The 27,145-nt window shown below is 43.8% G+C and overlaps 1 protein-coding gene across 2 annotated transcripts; it reads left to right on the forward strand.

Moving 5' to 3' along the window:
• The first annotated feature begins 174 nt into the window (after positions 1-174).
• Positions 175-26,416, forward strand: LOC311128340 (protein prune homolog 2-like). Of its 2 annotated transcripts, XM_084160450.1 has the most exons (12): positions 175-291; positions 2,652-2,758; positions 9,299-9,374; positions 9,745-9,954; positions 10,611-10,781; positions 11,130-11,232; positions 18,236-18,367; positions 22,351-22,437; positions 23,897-23,995; positions 24,278-24,316; positions 24,817-24,864; positions 25,104-26,416. In XM_084160450.1, the coding sequence occupies exons 3-12, from the start codon at positions 9,320-9,322 to the stop codon at positions 25,132-25,134; spliced, it is 975 nt and encodes a 324-aa protein (XP_084016576.1). In that variant the 5' UTR covers positions 175-291; positions 2,652-2,758; positions 9,299-9,319; the 3' UTR covers positions 25,135-26,416. The 2 variants fall into 2 exon arrangements, with proteins under 2 accessions (XP_084016576.1, XP_084016575.1); XM_084160449.1 differs by lacking the exons at positions 175-291; positions 2,652-2,758 and adding an exon at positions 8,072-8,212 and having other exon boundaries at positions 25,104-26,415.
• The last annotated feature ends 729 nt before the right edge of the window (positions 26,417-27,145 follow it).

Raw genomic sequence — 27,145 nt, forward strand, 5'->3', positions numbered from 1 at the left:
AATATATAATGGAAGGGTTATAATATTGAATATTGACAGAGTCACCTCATTATTTGCTTTGTGAATAACCCAGATTGTGTGTTAATTAATTACTGTATACAGTACTCCCAGTTCTTTGACTGACACTCCCTCTTTTACACACACATGCACACACCCTCTTGCGTACACACACACACACACACAGGTGTGGCGGTGGCAGGACGTCGTGGCATTGACATTTGTACCAAACAGGTCAAGCTCCTTTCTCTCCCTCTTCCTGTTTAACTGGTGAGACTGAGACCAACAACAGAGGTGAGTGACAAAGCAAACAAACATGCACCCGTCCAAAGAGGATCTCCTCAGGGAAAGGTGTTCCAACTATGTAGAAGGAAGGTTTGTGGTTTACTAACCAGTGTGTGCAACTATTTACTGCACAGAAAATTGGCCAGTGTTACCTAGTGTTGATTTTTCAGTTACATTTCTAGTGTTGATTCAGGTCTTAAATTAACTTTGTAAGTGTTAAATTAACACTCATTGGCGTAAAAGAACCCCAGTGTTGGTTGTAATAACCAGTGTTAAACCAAAACCATGCCCATCATTATCATATTTCCCAGCATGCTATATTGCAGGGAGATTTTTTTAAATGGTTTATTTCAATAACTACAGTGGCTTGCGAAAGTATTCACCCCCCATGGCATTTTTCCTATTTTGTTGCCTTACAACCTGGAATTAAAATGGATTTTTGGGGGGTTTGTATCATTTCATTTACACAACATGCCTACCACTTTGAAGATGCAAAATATTTTTTATTGTGAAACAAACAAGAAATAAGACAAAAAAAAAACAGAAGACTTGAGCGTGCATAACTATTCACCCCCCCCCCCCCCCAAAGTCAATACTTTGTAGAGCCACCTTTTGCAATTACAGCTGCAAGTCTATTGTGGTATGTCCCTATAAGCTTGGCACATCTAGCCACTGGGATTATTGCCCATTCTCCAGCTCCTTCAAGTTGGTGTACAGCAATCTTTAAGTCCTACCACAGATTCTCAATTAGATTGAGGTCTGGGCTTTGACTAGGCCATTCCAAGACATTTAAATGTTTCTTAAACCACTCAAGTGTTGCTTTAGCAGTATGCTTAGGGTCATTTTGTCCTGCTGGAAGGTGAACCTCCGTCCCAGTCTCAGATCTCTGGAAGACTGAAATAGATTTCCCTCAAGAATTTCCCTGTATTTAGTGCCATCCATCATTCCTTCAATTCTGACCAGTTTCCCAGTCCCTGCCGATGAAAAACATTCCCACAGCATGATGGTGATCTCAGGGGGATGAGAGGTGTTGGGTTTGCGCCAGACATAGCGTTTTCCTTGATGGCCAAAAAGCTCAATTTTAGTCTCATCTGACCAGAGTACCTTCTTCCATATGTTTGGGGTCTCCCACATGCCTTTTGGCAAACACCAAACGTGTTTGCTTATTTTTTTCTTTAAGCAATGGCTTTTTTCTGGCCTCACTTCCGTAAAGCCCAGCTCTGTGGAGTGTACGGCTTAAAGTGGTCCTATGGACAGATACTCCAATCTCCCCTGTGGAGCTTTGCAGCTCCTTCAGGATTATCTTTGGTCTCTTTGTTGCCTCTCTGATTAATGCCCTCCTTGCCTGGTCTGTGAGTTTTGGTGGGCGACCCTCTCTTAGCAGGTTTGTTGTGGTGCCATATTCTTTCCATTTTTTAATAATGGATTTAATGGTGTTCCGTGGGATGTTCAAAGTTTCAGATATATTTTTTTTACCCAACCCTGATCTGTACTTCTCCACAACTTTGTCCCTGACCTGTTTGGAGAGCTCCTTGGTCTTCATGGTGCCGCTTGCTTTGTTGTACCCCTTGCTTAGTGGTGTTGCAGACTCTGGGGCCTTTCAGAACAGGTGTATATATACTGAGATCATGTGACAGATCATGTGACACTTAGATTGCACACAGGAAGACTTTATTTAACTAATTATGTGACTTCTGAAGGTAATTGGTTGCACCAGATCTTATTTAGGAGCTTCATAGCAAAGGGGGTGAATACATATGCACGCACCACTTTTCCGTTATTAATTATTTATACTTTTTTGAAACAAGAATTTTTTTTAATTTCACTTGACCAATTTTGACTATTTTGTGTATGTCCATTACATGAAATCCAAATAAACATCCATTTAAATTACAGGTTGTAATGCAAAAAAATGGGAAAAACGCCGAGGGGGATGAATACTTTTGCAATGCACTGTATGTTTTTGCATGTACATTGATTGAGTAATTCATCTTATGCTACTCAAATTTTTCTACACTAATCCAATCTGTTACTTGGATTTATTGCACCCATTACTGAAATGGTTATTCCAGTTTAGGTAGTCTCATATATCAGACTTCCCAACCCGGCAGTCAATCTGAAATCAGATTGCGGGTGAATAAAAATTCAAATGTTGGATTCTGGCTGGATTCCAATAGGAATTACACATCACTTTGCAAGCCAGTATAAAGTGAATTGCAGGCCTGATGTGGCCTGTAAACCATGAGTTTCAGGCCACTGTATTAGAGTAAAGCTAGTTCCTTAAAAAGCTAGTTCCTTAAAATAAGGCCTTATGAAATGTGTTGTATTGTGTTAGATAATTACATTTTAATGATAACATGTTTGCTTAGGATCTCACTTGTTGAAGACCACAGGACTGAAAATGGATGAATGCAACAACCATGTCTCTGTCCCTAACAAATACAGTCATGGGTGGTAACTACAATTCACTCGAAAGGTAAGGCACTCTGGAAAATATGCAAATAAGGCTTTACACTAATCAGTGTGTTAATTTAACACTGAATAGTGTGGACCCATATACACACTGGATCAGTGTTAATTGTAACACTCTGTGTTGATTTAACACTGAAGAATTTGCTGTGTGTATACTGGAAATCCCTGCTCATGATTTTAAGGTTCTACGTCTCTATTGTGCTATAGCTACTGTAATGGGAAATGTTAATTGTATGTGTCCACATGACTGAGTATGTGACTAACCTTGTAAAACTGTGTGAAACTGTCCTATTATAATCTCCTGTTCTTGGGAGTATCAACCTGTGTTGCAAACCAGTTTGCCCCTGTATCATTGTATAGATAAAAGGAGAACTGAGAGTCCCGCCCAAGAACAGGAAACTATAAAGATATATGCTTATCACCCAATGCTTCGGAATTCAGACTGTGAACTGTCAAGGGCTGATGTGGATGTGGTGTTGGAGTCAGGCGCAGGACACAGAAGCTTAGTCGATCCGACTTTTAATAGTCACAGGAGCAAAGAACAATCCAAACAGGCCTCAAAAACAGGAGGCGAGCGAATACGCAAAACAGTGCGTAAAGTGCGAACAGCACTAACAATAAGCAAACAAACAACCTACACCAAACGACAGGCGTACAACGACACACAACTACAAACAAAACCAAAGGACACTTATAGGTGACATAATCAAGACGTGATAAGGAACAGGTGCACTAAACAGACAAAACCAAACAAACATAGATAACATCAAACGGTGGCAGCTAGTACTCCGGGGACGACGAACGCCGAAGCCTGCCCGAACAAGGAGGAGGAGCAGCCTCTGCGGAATTCGTGACATGTACACTGCGCTATGTAACTCTTATTCTCTCTGACTCAGAAATAAAGAATCTTGGTTTGACTTGGACTCCAGCAAATCCTTATTTTATAATATCCACCACATGTTTTGATCTTCCTGTTTTCATCATTATTAAATTGACTACAGTTGGGTGAAAGGTGCTCTATTCTTATTCTATTGTTTGATTGAAATAGCAACTGCTTGTTATGCTTATGTAGTGAATTATAATGTAGACATGATGGGGGAATGTTAGGGGAATCATTTACTTACTGTACATGGAGAAATATTGGAGATTAATGAGACAGTAGGAGATTTTATTTAGGATATAATCAAATCAAACTTTATTTGTCACATGCACTGAATACAACAGGTGTATGCTTACTTACAAGCCCTTAACCAACAATGCAGTTTAAGAAAGAGTTAAGAAAATATTTACCAAATAATCTAAAGTAAAAAATAATAAAAAGTAACACAATAAAATAACAATAACGAGGCTATATACAGGGGGTACCGGTACCGAGTCAATGCGCAGGGGTACAGGTTAGTCAAGGTAATTTGTACATGTAGGTAGGGGTAAAGTGACTATGCATAGATAATAGACAGTGGGTAGCAACAGTGTAAAAACGGAGGGGGGGGGGGGGGGGGGGGGGGGGGGGGGGGTTGTCAATGTAAATAGTCTGGGTGGCCATTTCATTAATTGTTCAGCAGCCTTATGGCTTGGGGGTAGAAGCTGTTAAGGAGCCTTTTCGACCTAGACTTGCGCTCCGGTACCGCTTGCCGTGCGGTAGCAGAGAGAACAGTCTATGACTTGGGTGACTGGAGTCTTTGACAATTTTTGGGCTTTCCTCTGACACCGCCTAGTATATAGGTCCTTGATGGCAGGAAGCTTGGCCCCAGTGATGTACTGGGCTGTACGCCCTAACCTCTGTAGCGCCTTACGGTCAGATGCCGAGCAGTTGCCATACCAGGCGTTGATGCAACCGGTCAGGATGCTCTCGATGGTGCTGCTGTATAACTTTTTGAGGATCTGGGGACCCATACCAAACCTCTCTTGAGGGGGAAAGGTGTTGTCATGCCCTCTTTATGACTGTCTTGGTGTGTTTGGACCATGATAGTTTGTTGGTGATGTGGACACCAAGGAACTTGAAACTCTCAACCCGCTCCACTACAGCCCTGTCGATGTTAATGGGGGCCTGTTTGGCCCGCCTTTTCCTTGTAGTCCACGATCAGCTCCTGTCTTGCTCACATTGAGGGAGAGGTTGTTGTCCTGGCACCACCCTGCCAGGTCTCTGACCTCCTCCCTATAGGCTGTCTCATCGTTGTCGGTGATCAGGCCTTAATGATGGTGTTGGTGTCGTGTTTGGCAACGCAGTCGTGGGTGAACAGGGAGTACAGGAGGGGACTAAGCACGCACCCCTGAGGGGCCCCAGTGGCAGACATGTTGTTGCCTACCCTTACCACCTGTTTAGTCCCAGGGTCCTTAGCTTAGTGATGAGCTTTGTGGGCACTATGGTGTTGAATGCTGAGCTGTAGTCAATGAACAGCATTCTCACATAGGTGTTCCTTTTGTCCAAGTGGGAAAGGGCAGTGTGGAGTGCGATTAAGATGGCGTCATCTGTGGATCTGTTGGGCGATATCTGAATTGGAGTGCGTCTAGGATATCCAGGATGATGTTGTTGATGTGAGCCATGACCAGCCCTTCAATGCACTTCATGGCTACTGACGTGAGTGCTACGGGGCGGTAATCATTTAGGCAGGTTATCTTCGCTTCCTTGGGCACAGGGACTATGGTGGTCTGCTTGAAACATGTAGGTATTACAGACTCGGCTAGGGAGAGGTTGAAAATGTCAGTGAAGATACTTGCCAGTTGGTCCGCACATGCTTTGAGTACACGTCCTGGTAATCCGTCTGGCCCCTCGGCTTTGTGAATGTTGACCTGTTAAAGGTCTTGCTCACATCGGCTACCGAGAACGTTATCACACAGTCGTCTGGAACAGCTGGTGCTCTCATGCATGCTTCAGTGTTGCTTGCCTCGAAGCGAGCATAAAAGGCATTTAGCTCGTCTGATAGGCTCGCGTCACTGGGCAGATCGCGGCTGGGTTTCCCTTTGTAGTCCGTAATAGTTTTCAAGCCCTGCCACATCCGACGAGCATCTGAGCCGATTCAATCTTAATCCTGTATTGACGCTTTGCCTGTTTGATGGTTCGTCTGAGGGCGTAGTGGGATTGCTTATAAGCGTCCAGATTAGTCTCCCGCTCCTTGAAAGCGTTAGCTCTAGCCTTTAGCTTGATGCGGATGTTGTCTGTAATCCATGGCTTCTGGTTGGGATGACATCGTCGATGCACTTATTGATGAAGCCGATGACTGAGGTGGTATACTCCTCAACGCCATTGGATGAATCCTGGAACATATTCCAGTCTGTGCTAGGAAAACAGTCCAGTAGCGTAGCATTCGTGTCATCTGACCACTTCCGTATTTGACCAGGCGTGATGTAGTGTTAATTGAACATTTAAAGTAGGTGGAACTTGAAAATGGTCATAAGTTAGTAAAGATGGTAGTCATAAAGTTTAATGTTGATCATAAAGCACTGCTACGAATTTAGAATATTATATTTAGGATTAATTAATATTAATCGAAGACATTGAATGTCTTCTAAAATACAGTGCATTCGGAAAGTATTCAGACCGCTTGACTTTTTCCACATTTTGTTACGTTACAGCCTTAAATGGATAAAATTACTTTTTCCCCCTCATCAATCTATACAAAATACGCGGAAACAGGTTTTTAAAAATGTTTGCAAATGCATAGAAAATTAAAAACAGAAATACCTTATTTACATAAGTATTCAGACCCTTTGCTATGAGACTCGAAATCCTGTTTCCATTGATCATCCTTGAGATGTTTCTACAACTTGATTGGAGTCCACCTTTGTTAAATTCAATTGATTGGACATGATTTGGAAAGGCACACACCTGTTTACAGTTGACATTGCATGTCAGAGCAAAAACCAAGCCATGAGGTCGAAGGAATTGTTCTAGAGCTCCGAGACAGGATTGTGTCGAGGCACAGATCTGGGGAAAGGTACCAAAACATTTCTGCAGCATTGAAGGTCCCCAAGAACACAGTGGCCTCCATCATTCTTAAATGGAAGAAGTTTGGATCCACCAAGACTCTTCCTAGAGCTGGCCGCCCGGCCAAACTGAACAATTGGGGGAGAAGGGCCTTGGTCATTGAGGTGACCAAGAACCCAATGGTCACTCTGACAGAGCTCCAGAGTTCCTCTGTGGAGATGAGAGAACCTTCCAGAAGGACAACCATCTCTGCAGCGCTCCACCACTCAGCAATCAAGCCTTTACGGTAGAGTCCTTTACGGTAGAGTGGCCAGACGGAAGTTACTCCTCAGTAAAAGGGACATGACAGCCCGCTTGGAGTTTGCCAAAAGGCACCTAAAGGACTCTCAGACCATGAGAAACAAGATTCTCTGGTCTGATGAAACCAAGATTGAACTCTTTGGTCACGTCTGGAGGAAACCTGCCACCATCCCTAAGGTGAAGCACGGTGGTGGCAGCGTCATGCAGTGGGGATGTTTTTCAGCGGTAGGGACTGGGAGACTAGTCAGGATCGGGGGAAAGATGAACGGAGCAAAGTACAGAGAGATCCTTGATGAAAACCTGCTCCAGAGTGCTCAGGACCTCAGACTGGGGACGAAGGTTCACCTTCCTACAGGACAACGACCCTAAGCACACAGCCAAGACAACGCAGGAGTGGCTTCAGGACAGGTCTCTGAATGTCCTTGAGTGGCCCAGCCAGATCCCAGACTTGAACCCGATCTAACATCTCTGGAGAGACCTGAAAATAGCTGTGCAGCGACACTCCCCATCCAACCAGACAGAGCTTGAGAGGATCTGCAGAGAAGAATGGGAGAAACTCCCCAAATACAGGTGTGCCAAGCTTGTAGCGTCATACCCAAGAAGACTTGAGGCTGTAATCGCTGCCAAACGTGCTTCATTAATGTACTGAGTAAAGGGTTTTGCAAACATTTTTTAAAACCTGTTTTTGCTTTGTCATTATGGGGCATTGTGTGTAGATTGATGAGGGAAAAAAACCGATGTAATCCATTTTAGAATAAGGCTGTAACATAACAAAATGTTGAAAAAGTTAAGGGGTCTGAATACTTTCGGAATGCACTGTATATTGAATGTCTTATAAATAGTGCTGGCAAGAATTCATTGTAATTCTACTGTATTCGTCAGCTTCCTTTCAACTCATTGTTTTTCTTTTAGCCCTGAGGGATAATAAAACCTCTTTCAGCAATCCAAATCTTACACATCTCTCAGCTGGCCTCTAATAATAACACACACACACACACACAGCTGAACTAGCAGAGCCAGCTGCTGCGCAGAGCTGTAGAAGCAGGTGATTGGCCTTATTTGGTGCTAGCCTGGGTCATGTGACGACAAAATGGTGGAAGCTGTGAGCTTTTTGTAAGCTGAGCATCTCTACCAAGAGCCTGGGAGGAAGAGAGGGAAAAAGAGTGAGATACAGCTGAAATACATCCATGCTCTGAGACAGAGAAGGACAGAGATTCCTGTGCCCCAGTAGTGGTGAGTAGATGGATTTAATGTGATGCAAAATAAAGAAAAAGGAGAAGAGAGAGACGTATTTATTTTCTAGAGACAGGAAGAGAGAAGAGAGGGAGGGGCTGCTGTCATCAGCACTGTGGTCCTGTGTTGCACTGTATTAGGTGGCTCAGCATCCTCCATGGAGCAAAGCAGCTGATGCTGATCTTGTTATACCTATCGTATGCATGCACACGCGTGTGTGTTTGTGTCTGTGTGTGTGATTCAGCATCAGCAGTAGCTTATGTAATTCATCATTGCTGTTCAGAAATCAGCTATTCTAATCAGCGTTTTTCTTTTTGTCGCATTTGCTAATGCAATCAGATTTGTCTTCTCCCATCTGAAAAAGAAACCAGGATCATTTTAATGTGCGTGAGTGCACTTGACGGTTGGTTTATTTACATCTGTGCCCAATCTGTGCTCATTTGCCGTGTGGACATTTGAATCAGCAGAGAAGAGACGGAGGAGAGGAGAGAGGGAGAAGAATTGGCTGCTGATGATGTAACAGCCTTACCCTCCTCCCTCCCCATCCATCTCTCCGCCTCCTGCTAGAATAGATGGATTATTCACAGCGGAGGAGGAGAGATGTGATGACCTTTACCCTCAACACTCTTCCCACTGCCCTCCCTCTCTCCCCCTCTGCTGTGGTCATTGAAATCCTCCCGGCAGCAATGATAGAGACACAGTCTTTTAAGACAGTGTGCCTGTAGGAAATGGCTTGTGTGTGACTGTGTGTACAGTACTGCCAACTGAGTTCACTCATTGTATGTGTGCATAAACAGACCTACACAAAACACAGTCAGGCTCTCACTGGTACGCCGGATCAAGTCCTAGTATAGGGACTATTGTGGATGATGGATGATGATTCTCCACAGCAATGTAGAGGTTGAAGGACCACAGTAGGGGGATTGTGTCTACGTAACCTGTCAAAGTTACATTTCTATTCACTCCTTGTGGTGCGAACCGCATGCACATGCAAGCACACGTACGCGCACGCACGCGCACACACACACACTTGCCTCTCCTCTGTTAATTGGTCTGTATTCAGTGTCTCTTGTGTATTGTCTTAAGGTCCCCCTGGGTGATGAAGGGATGGACCTGGAGTCTCACAGTAAGATGAGCTCTGAGGGGGCCGAGGGCAGACCAGGTGAGCCTCAGTAACACCGGCAGCTCTATATGGGATGAAAGGTTGTTATGCCATCATTACTCTGTGGCTGCCTGCAGAACTAAGCTGTCAGTTAATTAGACACACTCTCACATTCACATGCAGCACCATGATGAGGTTAGTTACTCATACAGGCGTTAACTCATTCATAATACGTACACATTTATAAGCTACTTACAGCTATATCATGTTAAGGTCCAAATGTTTTTAATCTTTAGCACAGGTTGGTAGCATTTAAGAGGACAACTAGACAAAATGCAATAACCCTACACACAAGAGACAAAGAGAGAAAAAGAGAGATATATGGAGCCTTCTAACATTTCCACTGACTCCTCCACTTCCCTCCCTCTAGCCCCTCCCAATTCGCTGCCCCTGCAGGGCGCGCCAGGTGGCCCGTCCCAAAGGAAGAAGCTCTCCGCCCCGTGTATCAGCCTCTCATTGGACCAGAGCGAGGATGACGCCCTAGAGACGCCCGACGACCTGGACATTAACGTGGACGACCTGGACACGCCCGACGATGCAGACTATCTGGATTACACCGACAATGAGCTGGACTGGGAGGGTTAGTCAGTCTAGGACCTCCATACTCAACTGGCGGACCGCGGTTCAGATCCAAACCCAGAACGGGGTCAATACGGACCGCGGGTCCCGACTACCCACATTTTTTTATTTGATTTTTTACTCGGTTGGGCTTCGACCCCTAGTATCATATTAACACACATATGACATAGAAACGTGTAGAATTGCAGGAAATTAGCTTTAAACAGAAAAAATGTATCTGTTCCATGCAAAATGTGTAGAATACTGGGAAATTAGCTTTAAAATTGTACAATTTTCTCTCCGCCAACAAGAGGGGTGTGAACAGTTTGGGGTCGCATTGGTTGGTGGAGGTTTGTTACTACGCCGATAAATGACCAAATCCATCTAGACCTTTGCCACATAGGACATTTGTGTTACCGGACGTTCCCAATAGTACTTGAGTACCCCTGGTCTAGGAGTACGTCCCAAATGGAACCCTTTAGTGCACTATACAGTAGGGCCATTTCAAACACAGACTAATACACTCAATTAGATATTACGCCACTTGGAAGCTGGAAGTTCAATGAAAATATTACCTACATTTCTCTGTAATCACATTTTTGTTGTGTAGATTATAAATCGATTTATAGTGCGTCTGTTTTTTCTAATAGCTTTGTTTCTGCCTTTTGCCCAAACCAGAACCCCCAACAGTCAATCGTACCACGGAGAAGGAGCCATGCGAGCCCACATGCAGCGCGGAGGAGGAGCGTCAGGATGGGAAGCTGTGGAGGGCCGTGGTCATCGGAGAGCAGGAACACCGCATTAACATGAAGATCATTGAGCCCTACCAGAGAGTTATCTCCCATGGAGGTACAGGAAAGTTCTGGTCGTTGTTCTGTGTTTTTATACCTTGTTTTATTTTATATACCTCTCTTTTGCCTCCTTTCACTTGATGGGGTCTCCCATACAAAATAGATTTTCATCCCATAGAACCTAATGGGGTTTAATTACAGGATAAAAAATAAAGATTTAAAGGGCTAATCAGACATAGTGACATACTGATGGCAGATGACAGAGAGAAAAACCAAAAAAACTGAGAAAGAAACAGCAAAACACCGTACCCCACCACCAAGCCTCTCGACAGGGCACTCTTATAAACTGTTGTGGTGTGGATCATATCTGAATATTTCTTTACAAGTGTTGTTTTTCCTTCATCAGGGTACTATGGAAATGGAGTGAACGCCATCATAGTGTTTGCGGCGTGTTTCCTCCCTGACAGCGACAGTGAGGACTACCATGAAGTCATGGAGCATCTCTTCCTGTGAGTTACACCTAGAATCCTCCTCGTCCTCAGAGCTACTGACTTGAATCTATTTCCTGGTCTGAACCCTACACCTTACACCTGACAAATACACCTTATGTTGAAAATATCTTAGAGGATATACTGATTGCATTTTATAGTTTTAGTCTGTATTTCCAATAACCCTGTGAGATCCATCGTTGTATAAATGCAACGTTTCCTAAACTGCTACCTGTACAGGTCCTAAACTAAAACATAATGTCAATCACTACATAGTGCATCTTCTTAGACCCAGATGTATCTCTTAGTAGTATTTGTTATGTGTTGGTATGATTATTGTGGCATCAGAGGAAGGCCCGAAAAATTGCCAAAGACTCCAGCCACCCAAGCCATAGACTGTTCACTCTGCTAACGCCCGACAAACGGTACCGGAGCATCGGCTCTCGGACCAACAGGCTAATTAGTTAATTAATGGTAACCCGGACTATCTGCACTGACTCTATGCACACTCACAAAGACTGTATAAACACTATATACATACTCACACTACACTGACACTCTCACACAAAGCCCACACACATTCACATACTCTATATACACACACACATACACACACACACATAACACACGCATAACACACACACACGCATACAGACAACACACATAAACACACTTTTACACTCATCATATGCTGCTGCTACTCTGTTCTTTATTTTACTCTTATTATTATCTATCCTGATGCCTAGTCACTTTACCCTGCCTTCATGTACATATCTACCTCAAATACCTCATACCTCTGCATATTGATCTGGTACTGGTACTCCCTGTATATAGCTCCATTCTTGTGTATTTTATTCCTCTTGTGTTACTATTTCTATTTTTATTATAACTTTTTAACTCTGCATCGTTGGGAAGGGCTCATAAGCAAGCATTTCACGTTTAAGTCTACAGCCGTTGCATGTGACAAATAACATTTGATTTGATTTGAGCAGTAGCTTCTGAAACATTAGAAAGCTGTCCACTTGTCTGAGACCACACTGGTACCCTACACAAGCATATGGTGTAAGCCATCCATGCAAGTACATGACTTTTTTTTCCTGTCTTCTCTAAAATGTAGTGATTATGTAGAAAAAAGGAATTGAGAAACAAACATTCTAACCCAGAGCTAGAGGTAGTTTTGTAAGTGTTGCAGAAGCACAACATTGGGCTTAAAGGGTTGCCAAATTGAGACATTGGCCCACATTCATATACAATGCATTTGGAAAGTATTCAGACTTTTTCCACATTTTGTTACGTTACAGCCTTATTCTAAAATTGATTAAATAGTTATTTTCCCCAATCTACACACAATACCCCATAATGACAAAGCAAAAACAAGTTTTTATAATTTTTTGCAAATGTATTACAAATAAAAACCGGAAATAACACATTTACATATGTGACTGACCGGTTCGATTTGGTGTTATGTAGCAACATTTGAAATGTAGTTTTTTTTACATTGGGATAAAAGTAGAGACAGAGCTAGAAAATTGTTTATATCATACACTACAGTTGAGGAACAATGGGGAAGTAATTCTGCTTTGAAAGTTGATAAACTTTTGAGAAAATGGCCTTTGAATGTTTTGGTACACATACTGGAGAGCTCTTCTTTGTCTACACCCTTTCAGCATGGTTCACACCCTCTTAAGCTTTAGCCCCACCCATCTCTTTAAGGATACGCATGAGGCCATGTACTAAACAACCAAAGATTTCAAGACTAAAGGCTGGTTTATTCTACGTGTGTGTTCGTAAATTTTATCTGGAGTGCCAGAGTGTGCTATGGGCATTCATAAACTCAGAGTTGTCAGATTGTCTGTTTGTCAATTCAGAGCGTTTCACTCTTGGAGCGGTCAGAGCGCACACTGAACGCTCTGGCCGAGGAGTAGGGTTGATCAGAGCATTCTGTCCTAACAGCAGCAGTCAAGCTAACTGGCTAATGTTGGCTAGTTTACTAGCTACTTCCAGACGCAAATGAGAGAACAGCTCACTCTGACCATTTAAAAGTTTTTTTAAAGTCATTTAGCAGACACTCTTATCCAGAGCGACTTACATGAGCAATTAGGGTTAAGTGCCTTGCTCATGGGCACATCGACAGATTTTTCACCTAGTTGGCTCGGGGATTAGAACCAGCGACCTTTCGGTTACTGGCACAACGCTCTTAACCACTAAGCTACCTGCCGCTCCACTTGCCCTAGCAGAGCTGGTTAGGCTGTTTTTATGTTATCCAGAGCGTTGGTGACTGCAACTGTGCCGCTGGCAACAATTTAATTACACTTTTTTGGCAACGTTTACTGACACCGGCCATATTCAACAGGTGTTGAGCGTTCGTAAATTCGTCAGTTATTCTGCGCTCTGGCACACTCAGACGAGAGTGCTCTGAAATCGGAGTAGATAGCCAGAACGAATTTACCAGCTACGTCTATCAAAAGTTGTCGCAGTGACATCATGAACATTCTATTGAAATGGTTACTTAGTGGAGTCTTTTGTTGAGACGTAGCTAGCTAGCTAAACAATGAACCATTATCCCAACTCATGACGTTACTACCCTGCATGAATCTTCAGGTAGCTAACCAACCAGGTTCAATGTTAGCTAGCTAACATTAGGCTATAACTAGCAAAGCAAATGGCTCTGAGATACAAATAATATTACTAAACAGATCATACACATAACGTTAGCTAGCGAGCCAGCTAGCTAACGTTAGCTAGCTAGCTAACAGTACACTTTAGCTTGAAATGAAAACGACTTTGACAAAAAGTAAGCTAGCTAGACTATCTTACCTGTATACATGGATGGACGCTTCTCCCTCTCTGTCACGGATACCATGGTTGGCCTTAGTTTGTAGATGTAACCCGGAGACAGGTTTTTTCTCCATCCCCTTAGCTATCATACTCTAATTCCACTGATTTCAAAACTCGGTCCTCCAGAAAGTGGAGAGCAACACTTATGCAGTTCTACTACGTGATATATATATTTTTAAAGCCGCGTTAGAAAGGATTACCTACACATACTGACCAGCTCAAATAGACAGAAGCGTGCTACATGGCAGACCAATCCGAACTCATCTCTCAGGATTTCCAGCCCATTCATTATCTCAACCAAATATGGCTAGCGGGAAGGTTGCTGTCTTTTTCTGTGGCTAAACCAACTAGGCTCATAATTTAACAATTGTATTCGTATTTACAGATGGCATAAAAGTTTGTTATTAAGGCACATGAAAGTACACATGTTCCAGAAGGCATTTCTGTCAAAAAACACATTTTACTGTGCAGCCGTTTTCATTGACCTGGCCAAGGCTTTCGACTCTGTCAACCACCGCATTCTTATTGGCAGACTAAATAGCCTTGGTTTCTCAAATGACTGCCTTGCCTGGTTCACCAACTACTTCTCAGATAGAGTTCAATGTGTCAAATCGGAGGGCCTGTTGTCTGGACCTATGGCAGTCTCTATGGGGGTGCCACAGGGTTCAATTCTTGGGCCGACTCTTTTCTCTGTGTATATCAATGACGTCGCTCTTGCTGCTGGTGACTCTCAGATCCACCTCTACGCAGACGACACCATTTTGTATACATCTGGCCCTTCATTGGACACTATGTTAACAAACCTCCAAACGAGCTTCAATGCCATACAACACTCCTTCAGTAGCCTCCAACTGCTCTTAAAAACACTAGTAAAACTAAATGCATGCTCTTCAACTGAACGCTGCTTGCACCCGCCCACTCGACTAGAATCACTACTCTCGACGGGTCTGACCTAGAGTATGTGGACAACTACAAATATCTAGGTGTCTGGTTAGACTGTAAACTCTCCTTCCAGACTCACATTAAGAATCTCCAATCCAAAGTTAAATCTAGAATCGGTTTCCTATTTCGCAACAAAGCCTCCTTCACTCATGCTGCCAAACATGCCCTCGTAAAACTGACTATCCTACCGATCCTTGACTTCGGCGATGTCATTTACAAAATAGCCTCCAACACTCTACTCAGCAAATTGGATGTATCAATGTCTATCACAGTGCCATCCGTTTTGTCTCCAAAGCCCCATATACTACCCACCACTGTGACCTGTACGCTCTTGTTGGCTGGTCCTCACTACATATTCGTCGCCAAACCCACTGGCTCCAGGCCATCTATAAATCACTGCTAGGCAAATCCCCGCCTTATCTTAGCTCATTGGTCACCATAGCAACACCCACCCGTAGTCTGCGCTCCAGCAGGTATATCTCACTGGTCATCCCCAAAGCCAACACCTCCTTTGGCCGCCATTCCTTCCAGTTCTCTGCTGCCAATGACTGGAACAAATTGCAAAAATCTCTGAAGCTGGAGACACTTATCTCCCTCACTAACTTTAAGCATCAGTTGTCAGAGCACCTTACCGATCACTGCACCTGTACACAGCCCATCTGAAATTAGCCCGCCCAACTACCTCATCCCTATATTGTTATTTATTTTGCTCATTTGTACCCCAGTATCTCTATTTGCACATCATCTCTTGCACATCTATCATTCCAGTGTTAATACTAATTGTAATTATTTTGCACTATAGCCTATTTATTGCCTTACCTCCATAACTTGCTAAATTTGCACACACTGTATATATATATGTATTTCTGTTGTATTTTTGACTTTGTTTTGTTTTACCCCATATGTAACTCTGTGTTGTTGTTTTTATCGCACTGCTTTGCTTTATCTTGGCCAGGTCGCAGTTGTAAATGAGAACTTGTTCTCAACTGGTTTACCTGGTTAAATAAAGGTGAAAAAAAAAAAAAAAGTTTACGTTCAAATGGCTCTCCTGTGAAGTAGTGACGTGTGACATACCCCTAGTTTCCTGAAACGAGTCACATATGTATTTAGACCCTTTACTCAGTACTTTGTTGAAGCACCTTTGGCAGTGATTACAGTCTAGAGTCTTCTTGGGTATGACACTACAAGCTTGGCACACCTGTATTTGGGGAGTTTCTCCCATTCTTCTCTGCAGATCCTCTCAAGCTCTGTCAGGTTGGATTGGGAGCGTAGCTGCACAGCTATTTTCAGGTCTCTTCAGAGATGTTAGATCGGGTTCAAGTCTGGGCTTTGGCTGGGCCACTCAAGGACATTCAGAGACTTGTCCCGAAGCCACTCCTGCATTGTCTTGGCTGTGTGCTTAGGGTCGTTGTCCTGTTAGAAGGTGAACCTTCGCCCCAGTCTGAGGTCCTGAATGCTCTGGAGCAGGTTTTCATCAAGGATCTCTCTGTTCTTTTCTCAATTCATCTTTCCCTCGATCCTGACTAGTCTCCCAGTCCCTGCCGCTGAAAAACATCCCCACTGCATGATGCTGCCACCACCATGCTTCACCGTAGGGATGGTGCCAGGTGTCCTCCAGATGTGATGCTTGTCATTCAGGCCAAAGAGTTCAATCTTGGTTTCATCAGACCAGAGAATCTTATTTCTCATGGTCTGAGAGTTCTTTAGGGGCCTTTTGGCAATCTCCAAGCGGGCTGTCGTGCCTTTTACTGAGGAGTGGCTTCCGTCTGGCCTCTCTACCATAAAGGCCTGATTGGTGGAGTGCTGCAGAGATGGTTGTCCTTCTGGAAGGTTCTCCCATCTCCACAGAGGAACTCTGGAGCTCTGTCAGAGTGACCATCAGGTTCTTGGTCACCACCCTGACCAAGGCCCTTCTCCCCCGATTGCTCAGTTTGGCCGGGCGGCCAGCTCTAGGAAGAGTCTTTGTGGTTCCAAACTTCTTCCATTTAAGAATGATGGAGGCCACTGTGTTCTTGGGGACCTTCAATGCTGCAGAAATGTTTTGGTACCCTTCCCCAGATCTGTGCCTCGACACAATCCTGTCTCGGAGCTCTAGGACAATTCCGTCGACCTCATGGCTTGGTTTTTGCTCTGACATTCACTGTCAACTGTGGGACCTTAACGTGTGTGCTTTTCCAAATCATGTCCAATCAATTGAATTTACCACAGGTGGACTCCAATCAAGTTGTAGAAACATCTCAAGGATGATCAATAGAAACAGGATGCAGCTGAGCTAAATGTTGAGTCTCATAGAAAATGGTCTGAATACTTATGTAAATAAGGTATTTCAACATCTAAAACCTGTTTTCACTTTGTCATTACGGGGTATTGTGTGTAGATTGATGAGGAAATAATTGTATTTAATCCATTTTGGAATAAGGCTGTAACGTAACAAAATGTGGAAAAAGTAAAGGGGTCTGAATACTTTCCGAATGCACTGTATTGATAGACAAGTTAGAGAGATTGTTTTCCTTCCAAATTCTGCAAATATGGACAACCAAATACTTCAATACTAACTTTGATATCCCCTCTACACAAGAACAGAAATATATATATTTTTAAATGTATGTGTAGTTTATGAGAATACTGCCATTGATGACCATTTATTTTATGGTAAAGAAGTAAGATAGCTCTCGTAATTAAGCCAGAAAGGACAACCAAATATTACTAAAAGTAAATTAGATGTTCTCCATACATAGAAAACCCACAACATAGTTGATCCTTTCAAAAAGATGTTCTTGATAACAAAATAGAAACATTTGGATCGGTCGAGATGATCAATTTGGCTATTTCAGACAAAATAGGATCTCAGATTTTTATACCATTAGACAATATAAATGCTTTTGATCAATTTTGATGTGATTTTAATGGAATTTCACAGTTTTCTTACCACACATTTATCCTACCATTGAAGCCCAATGTTGCATTTTTGCAACGTTCCAGAAAATGTTAAATAAATACAAAACAGATTATTTTCATAATCAGAGGCCTATTACAAATATTTCTGAAGGGTAATACGTTTTTCCTCATTTGGATCTATGCCTGGGTCTCACAGGGTTAAATGGCAATAATGTTCTAATCTAACCCATGTAGCGCAATCATTCACCAGTATGCTCTGCTCTTTACCTTTACCTGAACATGTTTTAAATCGTACTCTAGGTTAATGATTGATGTGTACCTCCCCTACTGTATGTCCTGCATTCAGGTATGTGATCAGCACGTTGGAGCTGATGGTGGCGGAGGACTATATGATCATCTACCTGAACGGAGCCACACCCCACAGGAGGATGCCTGGACTAGGCTGGCTCAAGAAGTGCTACCAGATGATTGACAGGAGGTCATTTGACATATGGTTGATTTATGGATGAGTGGATGGATGTATTCATTATATTTTTTAGTATGAAAAAGTGTAAGGCCCACAGGATAAAATGTAAAAGGATTTACGTATACTTATTTACATTTTACATTTTACATTTTAGTAATTTAGCAGACGCTCTTATCCAGAGCGACTTACAGGAGCAATTAGGGTTAAGTGCCTTGCTCAAGGGCACATTTACGTCATTTAGCGGACGCTCTTATCCAGAGCGACTACAAATTGGTGCATTCACCCTATAGCCAGTGGGATAACCACTTTACAATTATACTTTTTTTTTCTTTTCTTTTTTTTCTTTCTATTTTTTCTTTTTACTTTTTTTTTGGGGGGGGGGGGGGGGAGGGTAGAAGGATTACTTTATCCTATCCCAGGTGTTCCTTAAAGAGGTGGGGTTTCAAATGTCTCCGGAAGGTGGTGAGTGACTCCGCTGTCCTGGCGTCGTGAGGGAGCTTGTTCCACCATTGGGGTGCCAGAGCAGCGAACAGTTTTGACTGGGCTGAGCGGGAACTATGCTTCCGCAGAGGAAGGGGAGCCAGCAGGCCAGAGGTGGATGAACGCAATGCCCTCGTTTGGGTGTAGGGACTGATCAGAGCCTGAAGGTACGGAGGTGCCGTTCCCCTCACTGCTCCATAGGCAAGCACCATGGTCTTGTAACGGATGCGAGCTTCAACTGGAAGCCAGTGGAGTGTGCGGAGGAGGGGGGTGACGTGAGAGAACTTGGGAAGGTTGAACACCAGACGGGCTGCGGCATTCTGGATGAGTTGTAGGGGTTTAATGGCACAGGCAGGGAGCCCAGCCAACAGCGAGTTGCAGTAATCCAGACGGGAGATGACAAGTGCCTGGATTAGGACCTGTGCCGCTTCCTGTGTAAGGCAGGGTCGTACTCTCCGAATGTTGTAGAGCATGAACCTGCAGGATCGGGTCACCGCCTTGATGTTAGCGGAGAACGACAGGGTGTTGTCCAGGGTCACGCCAAGGCTCTTCGCACTCTGGGAGGAGGACACAACGGAGTTGTCAACCGTGATGGCGAGATCATGGAACGGGCAGTCCTTCCCCGGGAGGAAGAGCAGCTCCGTCTTGCCAGGGTTCAGCTTGAGGTGGTGATCCGTCATCCATACTGATATGTCGGCCAGACATGCAGAGATGCGATTCGCCACCTGGTTATCAGAAGGGGGAAAGGAGAAGATTAGTTGTGTATCGTCAGCGTAGCAATGATAGGAGAGGCCATGTGAGGATATGACAGAGCCAAGTGACTTGGTGTATAGGGAGAAAAGGAGAGGGCCTAGAACTGAGCCCTGGGGGACACCAGTGGTGAGAGCACGTGGTGCGGAGACAGCTTCTTGCCACGCCACTTGGTAGGAGCGACCGGTCAGGTAGGACGCAATCCAGGAGTGAGCCGCGCCGGAGATGCCCAGCTCGGAGAGGGTGGAGAGGAGGATCTGATGGTTCACTGTATCAAAGGCAGCAGACAGGTCTAGAAGGACAAGAGCAGAGGAGAGAGAGTTAGCTTTAGCAGTGCGGAGAGCCTCCGTGACACAGAGAAGAGCAGTCTCAGTTGAATGACCAGTCCTGAAACCTGACTGGTTTGGATCAAGAAGGTCATTCTGAGAGAGATAGCAAGAGAGTTGGCTAAAGACGGCACGCTCAATAGTTTTGGAAAGAAAAGAAAGAAGGGATACTGGTCTGTAGTTGTTGACATCAGTGGGATCGAGTGTTGGTTTTTTGAGAAGGGGTGCAACTCTCGCTCTCTTGAAGACGGAAGGGACATGGCCAGCGGTCAAGGATGAGTTGATCAGCGAGGTGAGGTAGGGGAGAAGGTCACCGGAGATGGTCTGGAGAAGAGAGGAGGGGATGGGGTCAAGCGGGCAGGTTGTTGGGCGGCCTGCAGTCACTAGTCGCAAGATTTTATCTGGAGAGAGAGGGGAGAAAGAAGTCAAAGCATAGGGTAGGGCAGTGTGAGCAGGACCAGCAGTGTCATTAGACTTAACAAACGAGGATCGGATGTCGTCAACCTTCTTTTCAAAGTGGCTGACAAAGTCATCCACAGAGAGGGAGGAGGGGGGGAGGATTCAGCAGTGAGGAGAATGTGGCAAAGAGCTTCCTAGGGTTAGAGGCAGATGCTTGGAATTTAGAGTGGTAGAAAGTGGCCTTAGCAGCAGAAACAGATGAAGAAAATGTAGAGAGGAGGGAGTGAAAAGATGCCAGGTCGGCAGGGAGTTTAGTTTTCTTCCATTTCCGCTCAGCTGCCCGGAGCTCTGTTCTGTGAGCTCGCAATGAGTCATCAAGCCACGGAGCTGGAGGGGAGGACCGAGCCGGCCGGGAGGATAGGGGACACAGGGAGTCAAAGGATGCAGAAAGGGAGGAGAGGAGGGTTGAGGAGGCAGAATCAGGAGATTGGAGGGAGAAGGATTGAGCAGAGGGAAGAGATGATAGGATGGAAGAGGAGAGAGTAGTGGGAGAGCGAGAGCGAAGGTTGCGGCGGCGCGTTACCATCTGTGTAGGGGCAGAGTGAGTAGTGTTGGAGGAGAGCGAGAGAGAAAAGGATACAAAGTAGTGGTCGGAGACATGGAGGGGAGTTGCAGTGAGATTAGTAGAAGAGCAACATCTAGTAAAGATGAAGTCAAGCGTATTGCCTGCCTTGTGAGTGGGGGGGGATGGTGAGAGGGTGAGGTCAAAAGAGGAGAGGAGTGGAAAGAAGGAGGCAGAGAGAAATGAGTCAAATGTAGACGTAGGGAGGTTGAAATCCCCCAAAACTGTGAAGGGTGAGCCATCCTCAGGAAAGGAACTTGTCAAGCTCATTGATGAACTCTCCAAGGGAACCTGGAGGGCGATAGATGACAAGGATATTGAGCTTAAATGGGCTAGTGACTGTGACAGCGTGGAATTCAAATGAGGAGATAGACAGATGGGTTAGGGGAAAAATTGAGAATGACCACTTGGGAGAGATGAGGATTCCTGTGCCACCACCCCTCTGACCAGATGCTCTCGGGGTATGCGAGAACACATGGTCAGACGAGGAGAGAGCAGTAGGAGTAGCAGTGTTTTCAGTGGTAATCCATGTTTCCGTCAGCGCCAGGAAGTCGAGGGACTGGAGGGTAGCATAGGCTGGGATGAAGTCAGCCTTGTTGGCGGCAGAACGGCAGTTCCAGAGGCTGCCTGAGACCTGGAACTCCAGGTGTGTGGTGCGTGCAGGGACCACCAGGTTAGAGAGGCAGCAGCCACGCGGTGTGAGGCGTTTGTGTAGCCTGTGCGGAGAGGAGAGAACAGAGATAGGCAGAGGCATAGTTGACAGGCTGCAGCAGATGGCTACAATAATGCAGAGGAGATCGGAATGAAATGAACTAAACATCTGGGAAAGGAGAGAGCAGGCCTCCCTCACCAAAAAAAAAAATATATATATAACTCTCCCAACTTCCACCTCAGAAACTATAATTGTTTCACTGAACCACCCGAGTAAAACTCTCCCAACTTCCACTTTAGAAATTAGAATTGTTGTAAACTACAGCAGACTGTTATCAGTAGCTGTAATTAAGTACAGCAGCTACCAACCACCTAACGTTAATGCCTCGGATGAGGTTAGAAAAACAGCTGAATGGTAGCAGCTAGCTGGCTCAATCACAGGTACTCTTAAGCATGAAATAACATTGGAAACAATTAACCACAGTTGCAAAAAGTTACCAGTAGCTACCCGCTAGCTAGCTAGCTAGCTTTGTTGGTCCAAGTAGTGGGTAAGCTAGCCTCGTGCTTCGCCGGGGTCTGCCGAATACAATACTTACCTACAATAATTACCTACAATAACCTTCAATAACTACCTGAGTAAGCTACCTATAATACCAAACTACAATACCTCCCAATATTTCCAATGTGGTCAACTGTAATAACATTGTATCATGCCACATCACACAAACATACTCATTATGAAAATGTTGATGAATGTTTGGTTTCAGGCTCAGGAAGAATTTAAAATCCTTCATCATCGTCCACCCGTCCTGGTTTATACGGACCATCCTAGCCATCACTAGGCCCTTCATCAGGTAAACACACACATTAATTACTCTGTTCTAAGTAAAGAAATCTTGGAGTGTATTTCATTAAACATGGATTGAAATGTAGCATGCATGGCCGTAATTTAAGCTGCAAGATAAAGTTAGTATGTGTGTGCATGTCCACTTAGATATGTGTGTACAGTGCTGTGAAAAAGTATTTGCCCCCTTTCAGATTTTCTCTATTTTTGATACTCAATGTTATCAGATCTTCAACCAAAACCTAATATTAGATAAATGGAACCTGAGTATACAAATAAAATAAAGATACTTTTAAAAATGTATTTCATTAACAAAGTTATGCAACACCCAATTCCCCTGTGTGAAAAAGTAATAGCCCTCTTACACTCAATAACTGGTTGTGCCACCTTTAGCTGCAATGACTGCAACCAAATGCTTCCTGTAGTTGTTGATCAGTCTCTCACATCGCTGTGGAGGAATTTTGTCCCACTCTTGCATGCAGAACTGCTTTAACTCAGCAACATTTGTGGGTTTTCAAGCACGAACTGCTCGTTTCAAGTCCTGCCTCAACATCTCAATTGGGATTAGGTCTGGACTTTGACGAGGCCATTCCAAAACTTCTAATTAGTTGCTTTCTAGCCATTTTCATGTAGACTTGATTGTGTGTTTTGGATCATTGTCTTGCTGCATGACCCAGCTGTGGTTCAGCTTCAGATCACAGACGGATGGCCTGGGTCCCATTATGACATAGGTCCCATTATGCCTGGTGGAAACCAAACACTGCATTCCACAGTAAGAACCTTATACCAACGGTCAAGCATGGTGGTGGTAGGGTGATGGTTTGGGGATGCTTTGCTGCCTCAGGACCTGGACGACTTGCCTTAATAGATCAGATAATTCTACAGGAGAATGTCAGGCCATCCGTCTGTGAGCTGAAGCTGAAGCGTAGCTGGGTCATGCAGCAAGACAATGATCCAAAACACACAATCAAGTCTACATGAAAATGTCTAGAAAGCAACACATTTGAAGTTCTGGAACGGCCTAGTCAAAGTCCAGACCTAATCCCAATTGAGATGTTGTGTTAGGACTTGAAACGAGTAGTTCGTGCTTGAAAACCCACAAATGTTGCTGAGTTAAAGCAGTTCTGCATGGAAGAGTGGGCCAAACGTCCTCCACAGCGACGTGAGAGACTGATCAACAACTACAGGAAGCGTTTGGTTGGAGTCATTGCAGCTTAAAGTGGCACAACCAGTCAGAGTGTAAGGGGACAATTACTTTTTCACACAGGGACATTGCATAACTTTGATAATGAAATAAATGAAATAAGTATGTAATTGTTGTGTTATTTGTTCACTCAGGTTCCCTTTATCGAATATTAGGTTTTGGTTGAAGATCTGATATCATCCAGTATCAAAAACATGCAAAAGTAGAGAAAATTAGAAAGGGGGAAAATACTTTTTCACAGCACTGTATGTGTGTTTTGTCACAGCACCAAGTTCAGCAATAAGATAAAGTATGTGAACAGCCTGGCTGAGCTGCAGGAACTCATCCCCATGGAACACGTCCACATCCCAGAGTGCATCATTAGGTGAGCCCAGTCCACACATCCCCCACTCCTTCCTTTTATTTTCCTTTCATCCTCCTCTCCTCTCCTCTCCTCTCCTCTCCTCTCCTCTCCTCTCCTCTCCTCTCCTCTCCTCTCCTCTCCTCTCCTCTCCTCTCCTCTCCTCTCCTCTCCTCTCCTCTCCTTTCCTTTCCTTTCCTTTCCTTTCCTCTCCTCTCCTCTCCTCTCCTCATTCCATTTCCCCTCCTCTCCTCTGACCTGTAACTGACTCTCTATTTATCTTCTGTTGTCAACTCTCATCCCTAGTCTTGACGAGGAGCTGAAGGAAGCGGCGGTGAGCTCAACGTAAGCATAGACTTTGTCCCTCATTACTATATGGCTGCAGAAACAGAAACTATGTCTCCCCACTTCTGTTTTCTCTTAGCCAGACTCCCATTTATCAAATGATCCTGTTTAAGATCAGAAAGGCTTTTATGTTGGATGAGAGCCTACTCCACTACAGTGGGTTTGCTCCGACCACTTTCATACTGTAATTATATGAAAATGTGATAAATGTTTCTCGAAACGCATTTGTCAGCCACATCAACAAACCATAGATTACGATATGATTAATAATGGTGATATATCACAGATGGTAAATTATGAGAGAATTCTGAGAACATGATGTAGAATTCCAATGAGAAACATATTCATTTGATCATATTTGGCTCTGCCTTCCTGACAAAAGACACATACATACCATGGATTCAATATGCCCCACAAAATGTAGCCAATGACATATTTAACACTGCACCCCAGATTCCCGTCTGACATTTACTCTTTCTCTTCCTTTCTTTCTTCTACAGAGTGAGCAGTTTCCTCCAGGGACCCGAGCCGACGTCAGGGAGACCAGAGTAAGTAAGACCACTAAAGCTACTTGTTTAAGTGCAGTCTGAAGAGAGATGGCCTTGTCTGGCTTGTCTGTCCTTCATATAAACACTCTAACAGTGCATCCCACATGGCACCCTATTCTCTATATAGTACACTACTGGGCCCTGGTCAAAAGTAGGGCACTTTAAAGGGGAATAGGGTGCCATGTGGGACGCATGCTCTAACATGAATGCCTGTTTCCTTGGCTTCTCTTCCTCTGCAGAGCCGATAAAACCAACGCGAGCAGCTCCTAGACAAAGTGGCATTCAACAACAGTGGAAATTAATGCTTACCTCGAAATGGAATGTCACATTGTTTTAAAACTCATGATTGTTTTGTACGCTGGATGCAGTAAGACAGATGTAAGGTATTTTCCTGTGTGTTTGTCAGACGTGGAGTCGACTATGAAGACACTCCATAATCCCTGTTAGCACTCAGACGTAAATCCTATAAGACCCCTGTAAAATCCATCTACAACACCTCTGACAGACCATAGATTAGCATGTGGGGTTTCTTAATCTTGGTCTTTGGGACCCACTGGGTGCACCGTTTTGTTTCTTCCCAGCACTAACATACCTGGTAGCACACCAAGGTCTTGATTAGTTAATCAGGTGTGTTAGTGCTGGGTTGGAACAAAAATGTGCACTCGTGGGTTGCCCAGGACCAGTATTAATAATCCCCTGGATGAGACTACTAGGATACTTGACACAGTTAATCCACATACCATGATAGTTTGTTAAGAACATAATTATAATGTGGTCACTCACAGTGCAGTACACACGTCCATTCTTAGCATCAAAGTTTTAATGTTGTACTTTGGTAATAATGCATGAGAAGCAGTGAAGCACTAATATTGTCCATCTGGGATTTAGACAAGTCATTATGTCCTTGAGACAATATCACATCAATGATGCTACGTCAAAATCAATCTGACATATCTATGGCATGCTAAAATCCAGTCCCCTTAGGAAACGACCAAGTAACGCGTCTCAATCTTTTTTTAGATCTTAAAATCATTTGGATTTTGATGAAAGTGTTTGACAGATAAATCCCTAGATGTTTTCACTTTGAATCAATCTGAAGTACAGTGGATGCCATGAGTAACCACAGAAATATAATGAATTATATTTATATGTGTGTAACTAAGTGAAAATGTGTGAAAAAAACCTATCAGTACATTGTGAGAGCATGTCCTTTCAGATGCCTGTCCTGTGAGAGTTGAGCGTGCTGTGTGTGTTGTGTGTGTGCCCTCAATGTGTTTCCGTCAGACATCCTACATATTCACCATCTAGGGCTCTTGTCTCTTCAGCTTATCCTGCACCAAACAGGATATGACCTCAGAGGAGGCCAGAGAGAGAAGTGAGGGTCTCTGTAAAGCACAATATCGCATCCTGTGTGTGTCTGTGTGTGTGTGCGTGTATCAATGCATGCTTCCTCATAGATTATTGATGGCTCTTTGACCCAGGGGTCTTCTACATTGTGTGTAAGATGTGTTATATGATGGAACACTATATCAATAAATACAGTTTTACTCCGAGCATTGCTCCTGTGCTTTTCCTCATGTGACATCTATCCATCTCTGCCAAATTCAGTTGCATTCATTTTTTAATTAAATAGCCAGTGTTGGATTTCCAAAATTATTAGCTTGTTAGTCATACTTGAAGGTCATTGACCTTTCTATCACAACACCAGGGTCGTATTCATTAGGGCATGCAATTGAAAACGTTTTAAAATGGTTTGCAATAAATAATAAAACACATTTCTTATTAGATAAGTACAGGTTGTCCCTCCCTGTTTTCTTCCCTTTGGTTCAGCCCATTTGTGTGTCTCTATTAGTGTTATCACAAATCATTTCTTCAAATTCAATTAAACTTTATTTGAATAACAACACTAAATATTTTCTAATCAAAAGTCAATGACTGCAAACTAATTATACAAAGACAAGTGGCAAAACCATAACTCTGATTTAAAGTGTTAGGACTCTACTCTATCAGCGTTACAGCTTGATTTAAATGTAAAGGCAATGTTCCCGAGTTAGCAGAGACTGCATTCACGGTAAACGCTGCATATGTCGGCTCAATCGGAAATTACCTTTACATTTCTATAGTGCAATTTGTAACGCTTCATCGGTTCCAGATTGAATAGAGCCCGTATTAAACTTCAAAACCACCACAATTACAAAGAGGAGTAACACCATTTTGAAACTGATTTTACGACAAATAGGATCTTGTTTTACAGGGGTCATGGTTGAAGCCACACGCAAAA

Source organism: Coregonus lavaretus (genome assembly GCF_964263955.1).
Source record: "Coregonus lavaretus genome assembly, chromosome: 4".
Lineage (NCBI taxonomy): Eukaryota > Metazoa > Chordata > Actinopteri > Salmoniformes > Salmonidae > Coregonus > Coregonus lavaretus.

What these genes read in the sequence shown, in the direction of transcription:
- LOC311128340 (XM_084160450.1), top strand. Translation starts at nt 9,320, where the DNA reads ATGGACCTGGAGTCTCACAGTAAGATGAGCTCTGAGGGGGCCGAGGGC. An exon ending in CAATGAGCTGGACTGGGAGG is followed by an intron (nt 9,955 to 10,610) that starts GTTAGTCAGTCT and finishes TGCCCAAACCAG; the next exon opens with AACCCCCAACAGTCAATCGT. An exon ending in GTCATGGAGCATCTCTTCCT is followed by an intron (nt 11,233 to 18,235) that starts GTGAGTTACACC and finishes TCCTGCATTCAG; the next exon opens with GTATGTGATCAGCACGTTGG.